This window comes from Callionymus lyra, chromosome 2, assembly GCF_982586985.1.
Source record: "Callionymus lyra chromosome 2, fCalLyr1.hap1.1, whole genome shotgun sequence".
Lineage (NCBI taxonomy): Eukaryota > Metazoa > Chordata > Actinopteri > Syngnathiformes > Callionymidae > Callionymus > Callionymus lyra.
In genome coordinates, this window is record NC_141819.1 from 35,179,995 (window position 1) to 35,199,169 (window position 19,175).

Below are 19,175 nucleotides of genomic sequence, written 5' to 3' on the forward strand. Positions count from 1 at the left end.
TGTGCTTTATTATACATATTCATATTAAAATTCCACTATAAGTTTTCTTTTAGTAGCTTATGACCTTATACAAATAAAGCATAGATTTAAATCAATAAAACAACACATGGCCCAAGAATCTTGGATCATGTCTTGGAGAGTTTAAGGTATATGTTTTATCCACTGTTTCAAAATCCAACTCTGCTGCCATCTAGTTATTGAATCATGTCTGAAGGTCACACAAGAGTTGATTTACTTGAGTAATTAAATTCTTCGCTCTGTTTCATAATGGTTATAGATTGATCTTACCGCAAAGTGAGCACTTAGAAGTCGTATGAGAATGAATGACAAAACCATCATAAAGTTCATAAACAAAAACAAACACAGCGACACCGACATCAAATCAATTGGCCTGTTTAACCAAATCCTGAAGGTTTCTTTAAATATATGTTCATTGATTTTGACACACATGGACAAGTGAACATGTGAACTAACGATCACATAAATTACATAATTGGAAGCATTACATGACAACCAAGAATGAATCACAATATACTATATAAATAGTCAGAACAAATTCACACAATGGATGAAATTCCATTAGCCGCTGACCAAAGTGTATATTAACAAAACTGTCCATGACAGGAAGTACGAGTCTGATTGCGTCATTATGTTTTATTCTTGGAGGCTCAATATCTCACCAAGCAAATTCCTTTCTCCCAATATCGTATTCTTTAATTGTAACTCTCTTTATAATCGAAAATATATGTTCCTTATCTTATCTCATCCCAACCCCCTGAAGTTTGCCTACCGGCCAGTGGTTGGTGTAGAAGATGCGAATCCTTCACCTCTTGCATCGGACCTACTCCCACCTGGATAAAGGAAGTGGCTCAGTGAGGATCCTGTTCCTGGACTTATCTAGAGCCTTTAACACGATCCAGCCCACTCTGCTCCAGGACAAACTGACACAGATGCATGTGGACCCTGTTCTGGTCTCCTGGATTTAGGACTATCTTACTGATCGACCACAGTATGTCAGGCTGAAGGAAATCACGTCTGACACTTCAGACTTCTGCTACAACTCAGAGCTGAGTCTCGTCCAGAAGTATGATGAAGACACTGCCATTGTTGGATGCATCAGGGACAACAGTGAGGACGAGTACAGGAGTCTGATACGTGACTTTGTGGACTGGAGTGAGAGGAACCACTTACAGCTGAACACCCCAATTACCAAGGAGCTGGTCTTGGACTTTGGGAGGTCCAGGACAAAGTCACGTCCAGTGTCCATCAAACTTGACGAGGTGGAGACAGTTGACAACTATAAGATCGGTGTGTGGCTGGACAGTAAACTGGTCCTGCAACATAGACCATGGGTAAATTAAAGTTCAGAGTAGACTGTACTTTCTGAGGAGGCACCGATCATGTAACATCTGCCGGAAGCTCCACTGCATGTTCTACCAGTCTGTGGTGGCCAGTGTCCTGTTCTATGCGGTGGTGTGTTGGGGTGGAAATGTGTCCAAGAGGAGTGTCAACAGGTTGGACAGGTTGATCAGGAGGGCTGGCTCTGTGGTTGGCATGAAGCTGGACTCACTGGTGACAGTTGCTGAGAGGAGATCATTGAACAAACTACTGTCCATCATGGATGATGACAGTCATCCTCTGAACACTGTCATCAGTGAACAGAGAAGCAGATGGAGCACGAATGCTCCTTCCCAGATGCAACACTAATAGACTCAGGGACTCATTCATTCCTCGTGCTATTAGACTGTCTATCTATCTATCGAGAATCTATCTATCTATCTATCTATCTATCTATCTATCTATCTATCTATCTATCTATCTATCTATCTATCTATCTATCTATCTATCTATCTATCTATATCAACGTGAACATAATTCTACTTTTTTATGAGCTAACCATCTGACAGGCCACATCAAATAACTTGGAAGGCTGTATTTAGTTTGATACAAGACCAATAATTCAACCATTTGTGACTCAGCATCGAGCACTCAATCGTGCTGCATGACGGATAAAGATCTAAGGGAGGCGAAGAGTAGAGTGCAGACGGGTGTATCGGTCAGTGACAGAACAGTAGCAGCAAGAGTGAAGAGGATGATTCACAGGACTGTCGTGGGAGCTGTCAATATAAAAGGTAAAGCAAAAAACTCGGTTCAGTGGATAGTTTACTTAACAATGCATCCTCAGTATCTATTATTAAATATTCATTTATACTTCCCTTCCTCGACTAAAGACCCACCACAGGCCTCTCTAAATGTCTCTCTATGAAAGCTGCTAATTGATTTGGCATTTCTTCACACCACTCTCGGGATAGGAAGGGTTACTGAGGGAGGCATGTGCGTCACAGGTAGGCCGCATCCATCGCTGCAGAGAGTTGTGAGGATGGATCTTGTGACAGTAGCTGTGATGTCAGATCTCTTTAAGCTGTGCCGGAAATGGGGGTGGTGGCAGAGCGGCGGCTAACAGCGGGGAGATATTTTCGTCTAAAAGCCGAGAATCAGTAGAGAGAGAGAGAGAGGGAGAGAGAGAGAGAGAGAGAGAGAGAGAGAGGGTGCTGAGGCTGCAGCGAGGGGGAGAAGTTTCCAGCAAATCTGTGATTATAGAAGAGTTTCTCGGAATGAAAAGACAAAACAAAAAATATCTTGGCTTTCAGTTTTAATAGGACACAAGACTCCATATACACAAAGATGAGACCCAACTGTAGGTTGGAGTGGCTGTATATTTAAACATAGACCTGTCATGTGTTCTGTCCAAGGTGTCCCTCATCTCCAACACCGACTATCTGGGAGAGGCTTTGGATGTCGAACCAGTCAGGATTCTTGACTCATTTTACTGTGCGGGCCACAGTTTAATCACAATACACAAAGTTCTATTAACCCTTGTGTTATCGTAAGGTCAAAAAAACAAATGTTTGCTTTTAGGTCAAGGTGAACAGGGTCTTCGGGTCAACTTGACCCTGAAATAACACAAGGGTTAAACAATTAAACGATACATTTTTATAATCCTTTATTGTAAACCAAGTTAAAAGTAGAAAACAACAAAGTAACATTATTAATAATAATGGGAACATTTATATGAATTATTTATGTACTTAAAACATTTTATGTATTATATTAAAATGATATAAGCGAGGAAAAAATCAACATGCCAACGTTAACAAACATACCTGTTATTAGAAAACAACAAATGAGAAGTAGAAATATACATTTTAATTATATCACTTTTCCCGGTCAAAATGTTAAATGAAAAATAACAATACATTTTTAATTGGCATAATATTTGAATGTGAACACAACTTCTCTTAACCTCATAGAGTGAGTCTAGTTTGGATGAATGTTAAGAGAGTTAAGAGAAGAAGAAGCTGAAGAGAAGGTAGAGTAGACCAACAGAGTGAAGGCAGGGTGGAATAACATGATGATGATACTCCGGTTGCTCAGAAATGAGTACATGAGGATGATGTGGCATGTTGGTCAAGGTAGGTTCATGTGGAGGATCCACCTCTGATGGCAGATGACCCAAGAAGAATCACTAGTCAAGATGCTGCCATGTTCATACACTATTGATATAGCTGAAAGAAATGTAATAAAAACTATACAATAACAACAATAAAGATTTACCAATGAAATACATCTAGCTGGTGATCTCATTTGCAAACCCTCTCTTAGGTGTTTCCTCCATGAATCAATGTGAGTCATATAAAAACATCCAGTTTGCGTGAGTCACATGGACACAGTATTCGGGCATGAATCATCCTGGGTTGAGGCATTAGTGTGTCAAATCTTCAAGTCAAGACAGTGGCAGAAGTTCAAGAATGTAATGGGACGTCTCCATTTACACTGTTTCCTACAACTGCATCGAGGACCAGAGTTTTTTTATTCCCTATTTCAGCGCGTTTTCAGTTATTGTGCACAACATTAATATATATTTGTTTTGTTTTCCACATCCGACCGATTTCCCTGTCATTTTGAGAGCTACAAGAAATAGATTAATAGAAATATTAGTTGGAATTTTGCGGTCAAAGGAATGGATTCCATTGTGTGTTGACAAAGCAACTAAGTTATTAAGGATTCAAATCCAAACATGTCTCCGAAAAATAACTGAGAATCTAATGCAGACCCGGGCCCGGGGTCCACATGTCAGTATCTATGCAGCCCACATGATGTCAGGGTAAAACTTTAAAACTAATCATGGGGACAGCTTTCTAAGATGCTGCTGTGAGGGTTGAATTTAAGATTTCAAATGTTGAATCTTCTTTTTTTTTCTATTGAAATGTTATAAAATATTAAATGATATGTTTTTAAGCATTGAATTATTATTTTTAATAGTTTAATTCATTAACTTTGTTTTATTGAATAATTGCATTCAATTATTTTATATTGAAGGGTTGAAATTGTTTTAATTTTTTAATAATTTAATTTATTCTTCAAAAACAAATACACATATATATTTGATATTCTAATTCCAGTCATTTAAAAATTCGTTTTCTAAATAAAATATTTTTAATTAACAACTATTTTAATTTAGTGAAAAATGTTGGAATGTTAAGAATGTGACAATAGTTCATCCAGACTATACCAAAAGAGTACCGAGCCACTTCATCCAACCTTCAGCCATCATGGTTTGGCACATCAATTCATCATGTCTGGCGACATTATTACAAAACAAAATGTCAATATTAAAAATTATTTTTGTGATTATTTTGTCATTTTTAATAGTCATGTATACTCAAGAAAAACCTTATGAAAGTTATTTTCCTTTCTATATTATAATAATAATAAAACATAGTATAGTACTTTTTGACATTATTTACTATAAAACATAAAATATAAAACTCAGTATTTATATATATATACTGTAAATATAAAAATATGTCATCCTTAGGAAGTATTTGATTAAGTAAGTCAGTATATGCTATTTGTAAAGCGCCTTTCTGGACCAGGATTATTTTTCATTTAAACCATTTTCTCTTTGTCTTCCACTACAATGCCAGTTTATGATGATTTCCCAGAACTGACGTGATGGGTCTGGTTAATGGCGTTCAACAAGCTGTGGAACCTTTTTTTCTAATTGTCTGAGTCATCCAGAAGGATGGCTGACAACACACTGGAACTAAGAGGCTCCTCTTGAGTCGGGAAGAGTGGCAGTCTTGCTGTAAGCCTCCACCAAATGGCTCCTCATCTCTAAGAGGAAGTCCAGAAACACTCATTCCAGCTCCTTGTGGAATGTTGCTTTCGATCACTTCTCAAAGCTGGTGACTATAAGTTATGGTGAGATATAATAATAAATAGATCTATTTGATCCCTCATTTACCTGCACTAGTCAGGGGTTGAGAGGTTTTGACGAAAAGGCTGATTCTAAATACAATATGATACATTTTCAAATGCCTCCAGATGGAACTGTCTGCTCTATAAACCTTATTAGCAAGGGTGTGTATCGTCAAGAATCAGGCAATACAATACGCATCAAGATACGATATTTTGATGCCATTGAAAAAAAGTATATATTTGTCTTGACTGAGGCTAACAGAATTTACAGACCACATGAATCTTGACGAGGTCGTAACTGCTTTTAGTTTTTTTTGTTATTTTGTATCCAAAATATGACCAGACTTTAGATTTGAAAGCTGCTGGAGTTGACTGTATCCTCTTGTCCTCAGTTATCGCCGGGCATCCTGCCAGATTTCATTGTTCCCTTACTATCTAAAGACGTAATGCCTGCTGCCATCTAGCTACCAAAGGTTTAATTGCAACACAAAAATTAGCAAAAACAGTGAATATTTGCAAAACTTGAATTATTTTATTTAATACATTCTGTATTGAAATATAAACCATAAAATAACTATGATAAGGGAAAAATATGATTTGAAAGCCAAAAAAAAAACAAAAATCCATATAATGGTATCATGATGAAAATTGCGACATTTTAGCACATATTTTCCTTCTATTCATCACTGCATCACTAGACACTCATGGTCAACTCATTGCTAAAGGAGAACCATGATGTCTGATTTGGAATTCGATGTGAAAAAGGAATGCAGCACGAAGGGGAAATGTGTCTTTCTAGTGGGAAAACGCAGGATCCATTTCTATAAATACGTGAATATACGTGGTGTTATTCGTGGCCGCTGGTAAAAATAGTTCCTTCCTCCCAAAACGGTTGATGACGTGTGCAGTCTGCCTGCATCAGCAGCCACAATCCTGCCTCTCTGTCCTCAATGAGGAGGCTGAGAGTGTGGGGGGAGCATCGCTGATCACCAAGGCAACACATGCAGAATGACGCAGGTAACGGCAACAGTGAGGAAGGAGGCCCTGATTGGCCGGGGCAGGCAGTGGTGTATGTGCGGGGAAAATGTGTGTGGGCGGCAAAGAGAGGAGGAGGAGGACTTAGAATCCCAATATTGAGATTAGCCTGCATCCCTACACACACACACACACACACACACACACACAGACTCAGCCTATAGCTATGAGTTGATATGATTTAACATGCTTCATGAACACTGGCTGGACTGTCCGTGGAATATAGAGCCGCTATCCTCCTCTTCAAATGCCATCTTGTTTGTTATGCATGCATGGTGAGATACCAACCCCACATGGACCTTCCCTGATGTTGCCATCCTTTTGGCGAATCAAGCCAGTGGAGCGTCACTTAATCCTTCCATGCTTGTTAATCTGTACATATCTAATGAGGAACACGTCAGGAATGTCACTACAATAAAGCAGCTGGATTCTTCTTACACATACAGTTCAGTGGGGGGTGAGCTGGCTCTTCACCCTCCACTGCACATCACTGTCATGATGTCGGTGGGAAAACATATTTGGGTCACTGTTGTCAGTAAGAAAATGGATGTGACCATCAATTACTCAATTATAAAAGCAAATTAATAAAAAGCACTCCAGGCAAACTGAATTCAACGCTGAGTGAAAAAGCGTTGGACTAGGCTCGCTACTGACATCTACTGACCATTTTGGACATTGTTCTCATTGTACTGTGAATTGCATTGTGTCATTTGTTCACTCCTTTCCGGTAAATGGCGAGTTGAAAAATGGTGACTCATATTGCAGTTTAATATAAATTAAATTAACTTAATCATAAATTACATAAATTATATCTTAGGGCAGAGGTGGGCAATTCAATTTCCTCAGGGGCCACAATATATACAGTACTTTGGCGGTTAAGGGGGGCTGTCAAGCCAAAAGAAGAAGGGACAGTAAAGATTTTAAATATTAAGGGACTAACTTAAAAATAAATAAACAAATGGAAATTGTAAAACAAGCGTTGGTATTAATGTGTTTAACAAAACTTATTTTAGTTAAATATTCTAATGGGAAAAAAAGCATGGCATATTTAAGATACTTAACAATTTATAGTATAACACATCAAATAAAAAAGTAAAATAGTTTTATGCTTCAATATAAATTGTAATATTTTGTGTTATAATTTCATTTAGAAAAGAGGATATAAAGCAGAAAAAAATGAAGCCAATCCTCATAAAAAGATTAAATAAAATAGGTTAATAGAGATATATAAGGAGGTTCATTGGGACCTTGAGGAAATTGGCTGTAGGGATGGGTGTGTGTGGATGGTTGTATGTCTTTGTGTGCCCTGTGACGGACTGGCACCCTGTCCAGGGTGTCCCTCACCTCTGTAATTGAAAATGTTCAAATAATCATTAAAATTCTTTGGATAAACTTTTTGAAATAGATTTTTGTAATGTTTTTAAATTGACCCGAACACCATTTTGTTAAATTACCTGCAGCACAAGCCAGACATGAAAAGTTGAATGAGCCAAAAACATACCAAATGTTGATTTTATTGTCATGTTCTTTGTTATAAAAAAAATTAAACAAAATTTCACAAACAAAGTTTGTGGTAAATAATTCAAATTTAAGCGATACAGAAAATGTGGCAATCAAAAGTTTTAGATTTTTTTTTCTTAACTGAGGTTGAACTAAAAAGGAGTCAAAGCCAGAGACGCATAGGCGAAACAGAAAGTCACATGTCAGGCACCTGGGTTGAACACTTCCCATCAAGAAAACTGTAATCAGAGATTTGTCTCATTGGTACGGTTTGTTATAAAACAAAACAAGGAGACATGATTGAAATACTATTTCAAGTCATAATAAAAACCTAAGAGACGGTTTAAAAACCAAAAAAAACAACACAAATCCAGTCCAAGTGCACAATTCTGTCTTCTCTCGAAGCACATGTAGAGTCTCTCTTCTGACTAACAACTTGTATTTACATGATCACAGTCAGTGTTGGTTCTTCATCCCCTGGGGTTTCCCTGGTTTCTTTTCTGGTGGCTGCTGTCCTCGTCCAGTTCCGGTGGACATCCCCCTGCCACGGCCCCCAAATACACCTGCAGGATGAAATGATGGATTTCAAACATGTGTACAAACACATTCCTTTTGTTCAACCCTGCAGGAAAAATTGACTATAATCAAAACAAAAAGATGTTACACACCTCGTCCAAGTCCTCCACGTCCCTTGCCCTGCTGTTTGTTCTGTTGGGCCCCTCCTCGTCCACGGCCCTTGGACACCACCTCCTCCTTCACCATGTCGATGATCTCGTCAGGGATTCGGAGATACTTGATGGTGCTGCCACGTATGTAGCACTCGGGCATCCTCCAGAACTTGTCTCCGTCCTAATAGAACAGTGATGTTAAAAAAAAAAAACGCATCCTCATATAATCAATACTTATTTGAGAATAGACAAAGAGTCGACGTTACCCTGGAGGTGCAAATGACTTCTCTCAAGTTGATGTTCATCCAGTTGTCACAGCTGACCAGATGACCGTTGTACGTCTCTCCATTTTTCAACTCCACCAGCTGTCAAAATGTTTAACAACTTATCAGACAAAACCTCTTGTAAACAATATCCAGTACACTTCTGTGTAAGATTCATTATTTTAAATATTTTTAACTACAAAACCCTGCCAGCTTAACAATGCAACGTCCTTAATTCTTGTCAAAAGACACTGGTGGGAGAACAAACATTTAAAGAGGGACAGAAATAACCTCGTGTTGAAGTTATATTAAATATAGGCCTTACCATCGGATGATTCTGGGCGGTCTTCAACAAAGATAGAGGCAACTGGAAAAAAAAAATATTTTTTTAATATCAAACCTTCTATTGAAAAATACAACTGTATCCTTGTGCTCCTTAGGCAAAAACGCTGGCTGTCGCATATAATGTCGTAAACATAAACGCAACTTTAATGAAATAAACTGAAATTGAAACCTCCAGTATTGTTTGAAACGTGGACGGACAGTTGATCTACATCAAAGAACAATATGGCTTACAAACGTTTACAATACGGATAGAACGACGATAGCTAGAACGCCGGGCAGCTAAAGCAAGAACACGTTTGGATATACGTTAAACGCTTCGATTGATTTATGAATTCTTACCATTTTGTTGTTATAGTTTATATAGTTTAACTGCTGGAACTTAAGACGCTCGATGCCGCAAACGTTCTTATTCCTTTTTGATGGAACTTCCGTCTTCGACACTTGGTCTCATTAAATCTACTGCCCCCTATGGTCGCCAGGTGTCATTACGACTAGCTCGCTTATACTGGACACAAAAACAAAGTTTCTAAATACGTTTAATAATTACCAATTATTATTTTTATTATTATTTGTTTAAAGATACTAGCTTTTGTGCTCGCTGTATCGATGAGTTCAGAGTTTACGTAACGCGTGTGTTTATGTTACGCGATGACGTCACGGCACGGACCTCGCACGTCATGACGCTGGCAGCGAGGAGAAGGATCGCTGGCTGGTGTCGTTTGTTTGGCCAGAGGGAGCCGACGACAGCTGTTGAGGTTCTGCAGCCCAACTTCATGTTCCTGCCTCACCAGACACCCGGAAGAAAAAGCGACAGATAGCACGTCACGGAGCGGGAGATGGATAATAAAAAGCGGACGGTGGTCGTCACAGGTCTGTGGTACTTTTTTTCCGACGTGTCAGCGGGTCGTGTTTTAACAGGAGAAAAGTTGATGACAGCTGCTTCAATGGCGTCTGTGTGCTTCGACTTCACTGGGTTTAGAAGAAAGAGACGTTTTTCATTTGGCATTTTTCCTTAATGATTGTACTGCACGTTTATTTTCACGTCTCCTGTTGAAGAAGAAAAAAATCATCAGGATTCTGTTAAATAGAATAACGCCTTAACTTTATCCAAATTCAATTAAATCAAATTTGCATGTTATAAAAGTGTATTTTTTCTCATCTTATTCATCTTTATTATTTATAAAAATAAATCTTTATTATGAGCACAACTAGTGCAGATCCAAATTTTGCCTGCGTTTCAGTTGCTTTCACAAGAATATTACTTATTATACTCGAGCTAAATATGCTTAATTGTTAAAAACAACTCTTTAAACTACTCATTTTCTGTGGTTATATTGTCTCATTTACAACATTAGATCTTTTGAGCTAATCTTGACAGTTACTTTATTTTAAATAATGCTCTATAATTCCACTGTAACTTTTATTAGTTTAATATTTTTCCTAAAATGTTTTGTCATACTTCTGTACATCTTACTAGACTTGACTCTGGCAGTGACTTTCCAGACACAAAGGAGTGTATGTAGACTCCTGGTCCCAGCTGATGCTAGGCTGCCTGGGAACTGAACCTTCACAATAGCTGACCGGCTGGTGTCCACCGACCCTCGCTCCTGCGCCTTTTCAGGAGCCTGTCAGACAGACAGATCCTCCCTCCAGTCGGCCCCCGGGGACCTCGTGACCCCGTGGAGGTTTGGCTGAGGCGGGGGGGCAGCTATAGATCCCTATATAAACAAGCATGAGTGAATATCTGTCGTCTGCTGCTGTGGTTTTGTAGGTCATCTGGAGTGAGGAAGGGAGGGACTGGTTGTGAGAGTGATTGATTTTGCTTATTATTTAAGGAGGCTGGGTCTGAAGGGGTCCCTAGGATTCACCAAATATTAGGAAAACTATTTTAGGGGATACATCCTTTTACACAACAAATGTTACATTTTTTTGTGAAATGTCATTATATTAAAAGTTCGATTTGAAACATTGAATGCCATCTTGATTCTAAAAAAATAAATTCTTTAACAGGTTTTGGACCGTTTGGAGAGCACACGGTCAACGCCAGCTGGGTAGCAGTACAGGTGTGTATTTTCCTGCTCTTATATCCCAATGTGTGTATAGGTGGACTTTAATATTTTATTTTAAATTAATGAATTACAGAAAAAATTATGTTCAAAGGTGTGTCAGCATCAATTATCTATAATCTGTTTGATAAAATATTCACTCAAAAGAGTCGAAATGACACTTAACGTTGGTCAGAGCATAGGTTGTTTGGCCCACAAATACTTAAACTTGGACCATCTTGTGCCTTTTGAAAAGATGGGGGGGGGGGTTTAGCAAGCATGCCATGATAAAACTTTCTTCTCACCAAACTCAAGGCCCAATCTGGGCCCCACCAATTCATTATGTGGTCTGCTTCATTGTTGGTTCTAAATAATTACATGATCATGATGATATGGTGACCTGTAAAGATGAGTCGCCTCTAAGATAAGATGAGGAACGCAAATGATGGACGTCAACAATCACAAAGATACTAAGAATAACAGTAAAACTAAAGGTTGGGTTTGTAAAAAGAGGACAATCACAGACTTGGTGAAATGGATAGAGTTTTTAAAATAAATACTTTTGTCTGTTAAGAGATTGTGTTACCTTGTGCCCCCATATCACTATAAATATTGAAACTGTCAGATCGATAAATAAACATTTAATTTTATTAATATATCTGTTTCTATCATTACGTCACTTATTGTGGCAAACCTAACTGCCACTTAATGCAGTCTCTGATTAATTTGTTTCTTTTTATTGTTCTTTTATTAATGTCAAATAATATAGTGTTAATGTTGTTGATAAAAAACAGTGTTTCCTCATCTTTTCTAGCTAACATTATTTGTTGTGGCATTCATATACAAGTTATTCACTTGATCTAATATTGAGTGTTGGTGGGCAAATGAAGAGCTTCAACGATGTAGTAAATTAAGAGAATAAGTGAAGGATGTACAGATGACCATCCTGTCTAGAAGTGGTAGCACTAGTGTACATCAAGAACCAGGCTCAATCACAGCCCTGCCTTGGGTTTGGAACATCTTGTGGTTCCATGATAAGAGGAGAAGTACCATTCTACTAGTAACATTACCTGTCAACAGAAAAAGAAAACAAAGACCGCAATATTACATCCTGTGACCATCATATGCTGCTGGTCAACTTCACACCGTCCAGTTGCAAGGTGCTAGAGGGGGGCTGCATGTGTGGGGGATGCTGTCGTTTTTAGAGGGTGTCTAGACGATCTTGATAAGGATATTAAATGCAAACAATAGACGGCTTTGTGGCGGGGTCACAGACGTGGTCAAATAGTCTTCTTTTTCAATACCGTTGGGGGTCAGTGTCCAGGGCCGCTGGGTCTTCACAGAGGCCAGAAAAAGGGGGGAAGGGGGGAGGACTATCCCAGTGGAGAATATGGCACAGATTCAGATTTGCTGGACACCACTGATGCATTATGGGGTCTGGGATTGTAGATAACTTATTTTCTGAATATTTTAAACTACAATTTGTGCTGTTTGCAAATAATAAAAATAGTCAATTAAGTCTTACATAGTGGATATTAGGAAGGTTCATTCTGTGCTGTTATATTTCATGGGATCTTCTTCAAGTGACAAAAAGATTGACAGTGTTTAAGTGCTAATTCTTCCACGGATGCCAACAGGAAATGAAAAAGCTTGGACTGGGCGGCGAAGTGGACCTACATGTGTACGAGGTGCCCGTGGAGTACCAGACGGTTCAAAGTTTAGTCCCGACATTATGGAAGAAGTATCATCCCATGGTAAGAGATCTTTAACTACAACAACGCCCTGTTCAGTCGAGGGTTGTCTAATGAAATTTTGGTTAATATTTGTTACACCTTTTTTTTTGATACCACAAGGATTGCAAAAAATGAATATTTAATTAACAAGAAAGATATTTATTTATAATAAAAACTCAGTTGTGCTGATAGAAACTGCAACTATGATAACATGTTTCAGTTCTGAGATTGCAAATCTTGATACTCTTCACCACCCTTGTTCAGTCACATTTGTTTGATATACTGTATATAAATATTTCTACATTCTTCTAATGTTTTCTTGAGCGGTCCCCAATCTGTTTTTCCACATGGACCCGTTTAATTTTGGTATTATATCCACTAACAGACCTTTAGATTAAAAACGGCAAAAAATGGCATGATGGGCAAAAAAAAAAAACAGAAATGAAATGTAAAAATACATTTCACCATAATGCTGTATCAGCTGGAGCTCTACACTGTTCTTTCTGCAACAATTTGGTACTAAATAGAGTTTGTGTTTTCGTCATTTTAATAGTTAACAGGCTTATTTTTTTTAAGTAAACTTGATTGAAACGAATGTCTTGATGTGCCAAAAGTCACAGAAAAATGTTACTTCAGAGAAAATAATAAATAATAATAAACACCTTTCACACATTAATAATCAATAGAACAGAATTAATATTTGATATATTTTTTCTTTCTGTACGGCCCGCTAACAAAAACCTCAATGAATGGTCCCAAAAGGGTTGGTGGTCATAATGTTATGTCTCATTACTGTATTGTTACTCTATGTTTAATTTTTCAATTATTTTTAAACCTTCCTCAAAACTGTTTCTTTCTCAGTTGGTGGTTCACGTCGGCGTGTCAGGAATGGCCACCACGGTCACGCTGGAGAAGTGTGGCAGGAATCACGGCTACAAGGGCCTGGACAACAGCAGCTTCTGTCCTGACTCCCAGTGCTGCGTCGTGGGCGGTCCGGACTGCATCGACTCGGTTATTGACATGGAGTCGGTCTGCAAGAGAGTGTCCGCCTCTGGCCTAGGTGTGGCTGTGTCTGTCTCCAAAGATGCTGGAAGGTACAAGATGTTTGTTCAAGTCATGTGTTGCTTAAAGTTCCCCAGTCACACATTTAAAATGACTCCTCTGGAAATTCCAATTGGGTTGATAAACCTCTTTATGATAATGTTTAGACAACAATCCAACCCTCAGGTTGTTTAATTGTTGGCTTATTTTGTGACATATTGCTTCCGGATTAAGTCAATTTCTTGACGAAAGCACGGATTAGACAAGAGAAGACGGTCAAGAGCAAGAATGTGTGATACAATTGGACTGTTGGATTGCATTTCCAAATGTCTGATCACATGGTTACTTGGCCTCGGGTATAATTCCATCAACTTTAACTTTTACATAAATACTGCGTCACCGTAAACCCTTTTACAACGAAGATGATATACAGGTTGTCTTGATATTTTGATTTATGGCTTTTGATTCGTTACAAATGTGCAATCAGTGAGTTATTTTATCCCTTATCCCGAAGAAGATTACGTTTTAATATCTTATAATTATTCAACAACAAGTTTTTGACTGTTTTTATAAAGTTTTTTCTGCCCCCAAGCATCCTTTGAAAACTTATTTGTTTTTTTTCAAAGTCCATTAAAACGCTTTTTTTTTCAAACAGACCAATTTCCAGGAGTTGTTTGAAAAGCCAAGTAAAAATAACACGATTTTTCATAGTCGTAATTTAATTTACAGGTTTTTCTAAACTACATTTATTTGTATTAGATTCAAATATTCTATATAACAATGTTACATGGTCAAATAGTGAACACAATATAGCAGTTCTCACCAAATAATGTTAGGAGCTATATTTTAAAACAATATAGTTAATTTATATAACTTAAATTAACAAGTTAGATGTAATTAGTAATCAGGAGGGCTGGCTCTGTGGTTGGCATGAAGCTGGACTCACTGGTGACAGTTGCTGAGAGGAGATCATTGAACAAACTACTGTCCATCATGGATGATGACAGTCATCCTCTCAACACTGTCATCAGTGAGCAGAGAAGCAGATGGAGCACGAATGCTCCTCCCATGATGCAACACTAATGGACTCAGGGACTCATTCATTCCTCATGTTATTAGATTGTTTAGTTCTGAGTTGTTTTTTTCCAAATTATCCACAGCAAATACAGCAATTTTTCGTAAAAAAATTATCAAAATAAAATAAGAACAAGAACAAAGAGAAACAAAGAGAAGGAACAAGATGATACAATCTAAGTCTAAAGATAAAGATAAAGAACATAGATCAAAGAAAAATAACAAAGACAAAGGATACAAAGACTAACATAGAACAGAACATCATGATACTTTTACTCCACTCCTTCCCCGGAACTGTTGCAAACTGTCTGTATGAATCTATTGTCTGTGTTGCTGTGTGATGGAAAACTATTTCCCGAAGGAGACCTCTAGAGGATCAATGAAGTTTATCTTTCTAAGGGAAATAAAAATTAAGAAGAAGATGAAGAAGAAGAACAAAGCTCCATCAAAAACCCATCAATCTGATGGAGATCATTTTCCAACTATACTTACAACTCTTCAGGTTTTTTTCATTATTTTGGCATTTTTTTCCTCTTTTACTTACAGGAAAAAATAATAAAACAAAATACATTACCTAGGAATTTTCTAAATGAAGCCATTAGTTTCATAAATACACTACCGTTATTATTAGAAGATATTGTAATAAATGTTGTATTAGTATTAGTACTGCAACCATGTTCTTCATGTAACTGCTCTTTAACCACAGCAACAAAGGAAAGGGTATTGAAAGTATATTATGTGAGTCAGGTGACCAAACAGGTTGGACGTGTTAGTGAAAATAACTTATTTTGAAAATCATCTTTTTAAAATCCTAAATATTTCCCCTTTTTTTTCCATTTCTTGGACTCATTGGATTCATTGCACATTCATATGTTGGGATGGTGATGTTTAGATAATATAAATCCTGCTACTATTGACTTGTAAGAATTTTGAATCTGGTCTTTTTTTAGCTGGTCCAATGGAACACGTACTACCGTAATGACACTAAAATCACAGTCTCAGTTATATATGCTTTCATATGCTGTGTAATTTACCATTAAGGAATTACTTACTCAAAATGAATGCGTTATATCTTTTTAGTGGCTACAAGGAGGATTGAAGTCATGTTTTTTATACTGTATAACGTACATGTTCAATCATATATGGTGTGTATGAAAGTGTGTGTGCACGATGCTGGAACCTCCCTTAATAATGAGTAGGTGACATAGAAGTTAAACAATGTTGTCATGAGATAATTAGAATTAAAAAGAATGTTAACATTTGACCTCCAGGCGGCGCCATAATCACTCATCAAAGCGGAAGAAGATTTGAAACGCAAACAAAATTATTTGTCCCCCCTTGTGATTTGTGACATGGATTTCTTTCTCCCGCAGGTATCTTTGTGACTTCACCTACTACACGTCGCTCTACATGAGCCACGGCCGCTCCGCCTTCGTCCACGTGCCTCCGCTCGGAAAGCCTTACAGCGGCGAAGACCTGGGCCGTGCGCTGCAGGCCATCGTCCAGGAGATGCTGGAGCTTCTGGACGACGTGAAGGAGAAGATCCACTGTCAGCAGCACTTCCACTAAGTGACCTCTAGATGCCAACCAGCCTCTCCTGCCCTCATCACACAAGAAAAAGAAATTGCACTCTACCACAAGTAGCCAAATTTTTCCTTCCTTCTCTTTTAAATCGGTGCATTCATTGAACAAATTAAATATATTTTTTATTTCATCACTTGTGTGGGTAAGTGTAACTGATTAAAAAAATAAGCTTTTAGTGCAAATTTTCAAATAACGTCCCATGAGAAAGTTTGGTTCCAAACATGACTACTGTTGATGCACCTTATAGTGTTAGGGTTAATGACATTGTAATAGAAGTCATGTCAGAGAAAAACTGACCTCCTGTTTTAATTCCCCTTTTTATTTCTGTCATTATCTTTGACATATTAAGATTCATTTAGACATCCGTAGCATTAATATCCTTCCTCTGTGTCTTTAACGCTCCACTGTGTTTCTCTCAGTTTTGATGTTGAATTGTTTCTTGAGCCTTTTTTTCTTTATAAGAAGATTGTACACTTTGCCTTCTTTTACAAAGGTTATTTAAATCAGGGAACGGGTTGGTTCCAGCTCATATTTCCCCACAGTTTATCGGCCCATTTCTGACTTAAAAACCATAACAATAAATCCACCCCGCTGAGATCTGGACCCCAAGATGTGCAATGTAATTTAACAGATCTCAGTGAGTGCATTCAAGGTTTGCTCATCTATTTATTTCTGGCTGCACAATGTGATTGTCTCTGTGGGATTTTCACCTGAAAAAAAAACAAAGTTTGGTGACTTCCACCTGGTAACCTCGAAAATTTTAAGTGCATGACCAAATGTCTCTCCTTAACAAAAGCTTTCCAACGTTGCCTTCATCAAATCAGACGGAGCTGCTGATTATACTTAATTATTTGGTTTGATGAAGTTCGACCTCAGATGGTGTCAGATCTGGGCCTTTATTTCCTGTAGCACTTTTTACATTTTATTTCCTTTTATCTGGAATTCTGGACAGCATTTTGTAGCAACATGAACACACGTTGTTGTTTTTTTTTTGTTTCCCTTAACTTTCTCTCTCTCATTGAGTCTCTTGCTAATATTTATTAGCATGCTTGCAGCGCTTAAGCGATGCTTTTTGCTTCTTTTTTTCTGAGCAAACTGATTCAAAGTTAAACAGTCTGTCATCTGTGAACATGTTTCTTCTCATATTTTGATCACAGAATGTGGGATTTTATTCAATTAAGCTTTTGGGTGATGTTTAATTTCCTGGTCTTGTATGAAATACACAACTTTTCAGTCTGTTTTAGAATTAGCAAAGTTCTATTCAGTTTTATATTTGTGAAGTTGGAACTGAATGGACCGTTTCGTCGAGGATTGGCGAGTCAAGCTGGTTAGTTATGAAAGTAAAAATCTCATTATATCTCCATAATAAGTGAACTCTGGATTGTTCCTGTGCCTTGTTGATGTTTGTAATGAAAAGGCCTTAAAATGTTCAGAAGGTCAGATATATATACTGTCCTGTCAGATATATGGCTACCTCAGAGAATTTTCTTTGTTTTGTTTTGTCGAAATTCATCTCGTATATACTCTTGTACACAGTTTGGAAATGGCTCTGTGTGTGAGTGCGTGTGCGTGTGTGTGTGTGTGTGTGTGTGTGTGTGCGCGTGCGTGTGTGTGCGTGTGTGTCTGTGCAAGGAGCGTCACATTATTGATGCTCCACTTCTGGCACTAACACAGCACTGTAACAAGTCATCTTGGCTTTGTGAAAGGAAAGGCTTTGAAATAAAAAAAAATATTTAAAAAATGTACAGTTTCTTGTTTTTATTGGAAGTTTTGGTTACTGTAATGACATTTTACCTACAGTTCTGGAAAGAGTCACAGCTTTGTTTTGTTCTATACATCTATTTTATTGTACTAGCTGTTAGCAATAAAGGTATGGTTTTTGGACAAATGTACTTTTTAAAAGCCCATACAATGTATGCCAAAAACCATACTTTTGGGCATTCCTTACTATTTCTGTCTGGTCTCATGATACAAGCAAATACATCTAAATGAGTTTGTTTATTAAACACAGGATTTAAATGTCAATTTTAATTTAAAAAAGTGGTGGATTTAAAACTGACTTTTCTAAAGTCATGATTTAATTCTACTACTGTATGTACAAGAGAATGTGAGGATCCAGAAGCTGTCAGGCCTCCGAACAGGCCTTTAAATTGTCAATGGATTCAAAAATGGACCAGGAACCAACAATATCAGCAATATTGTGATATTGATCAAGCTAGTATTTGAGTACATTAGTAAGTCTGCCAAGGAGGTTAGGTAGAACTTTATTATTATTGATGAAATTGTTATATTTATGCTGGTGTTTTTGTGTAAGCGACATCTCTCAAAAATATATTGTAATTACAATGATCAAGGAATGTTTAACTGTACAATAATCAGATATGCAGTGTTATTTTAAATAACCACACGTTACTCAGTGATGCAGACATAGGCTATTGTTTGTGACTTTTGAAACACTACTGCCATCTGCTGTCTCGTTGAGCTTTTACCTATCAATAGTACTTTAAAGCTATTTAATAAACACTGTGAAAGTAAGGTAAGGTAAGGTAAAAATTGATTGATTGATACACTTTTATTCTTCCCAAATTAGTGAAATTCAGTGCACAGCAATGATTAACCATACAT

At 37.6% G+C, this 19,175-nt stretch overlaps 2 protein-coding genes across 2 annotated transcripts; one reads left to right on the forward strand and one right to left on the reverse strand.

Moving 5' to 3' along the window:
* Window positions 1–7,777: 7,777 nt before the first annotated feature.
* On the reverse strand, window positions 7,778–9,506 carry lsm4 (LSM4 homolog, U6 small nuclear RNA and mRNA degradation associated). Its single transcript, XM_087783007.1, has 5 exons — window positions 9,413–9,506; window positions 9,054–9,095; window positions 8,732–8,830; window positions 8,466–8,646; window positions 7,778–8,360 (listed from the first exon to the last, which is right to left on the reverse strand). The coding sequence occupies exons 1-5, from the start codon at window positions 9,413–9,415 to the stop codon at window positions 8,254–8,256; spliced, it is 432 nt and encodes a 143-aa protein (XP_087639133.1). The 5' UTR covers window positions 9,416–9,506; the 3' UTR covers window positions 7,778–8,253.
* A 263-nt stretch (window positions 9,507–9,769) lies between these two features.
* On the forward strand, window positions 9,770–18,293 carry LOC148086665 (pyroglutamyl-peptidase 1-like). The gene is made up of 5 exons (XM_087784846.1): window positions 9,770–9,943; window positions 11,084–11,136; window positions 12,756–12,872; window positions 13,713–13,945; window positions 16,340–18,293. The coding sequence occupies exons 1-5, from the start codon at window positions 9,910–9,912 to the stop codon at window positions 16,533–16,535; spliced, it is 633 nt and encodes a 210-aa protein (XP_087640972.1). The 5' UTR covers window positions 9,770–9,909; the 3' UTR covers window positions 16,536–18,293.
* Window positions 18,294–19,175: the final 882 nt, after the last annotated feature.

Bases quoted from the DNA above. Each gene is read 5' to 3' on its own strand.
- LOC148086665 (XM_087784846.1), top strand. From the start codon at position 9,910: ATGGATAATAAAAAGCGGACGGTGGTCGTCACAG. The intron at 11,137-12,755 runs GTGTGTATTTTC...GGATGCCAACAG, and splicing joins CCAGCTGGGTAGCAGTACAG to GAAATGAAAAAGCTTGGACT. The intron at 13,946-16,339 runs GTACAAGATGTT...TTTCTCCCGCAG, and splicing joins GTCTCCAAAGATGCTGGAAG to GTATCTTTGTGACTTCACCT.
- lsm4 (XM_087783007.1), bottom strand. The intron at 8,831-9,053 runs GTAAGGCCTATA...ACATTTTGACAG, and splicing joins CCGCCCAGAATCATCCGATG to CTGGTGGAGTTGAAAAATGG. The intron at 8,647-8,731 runs GTAACGTCGACT...CTGTTCTATTAG, and splicing joins AAGTCATTTGCACCTCCAGG to GACGGAGACAAGTTCTGGAG.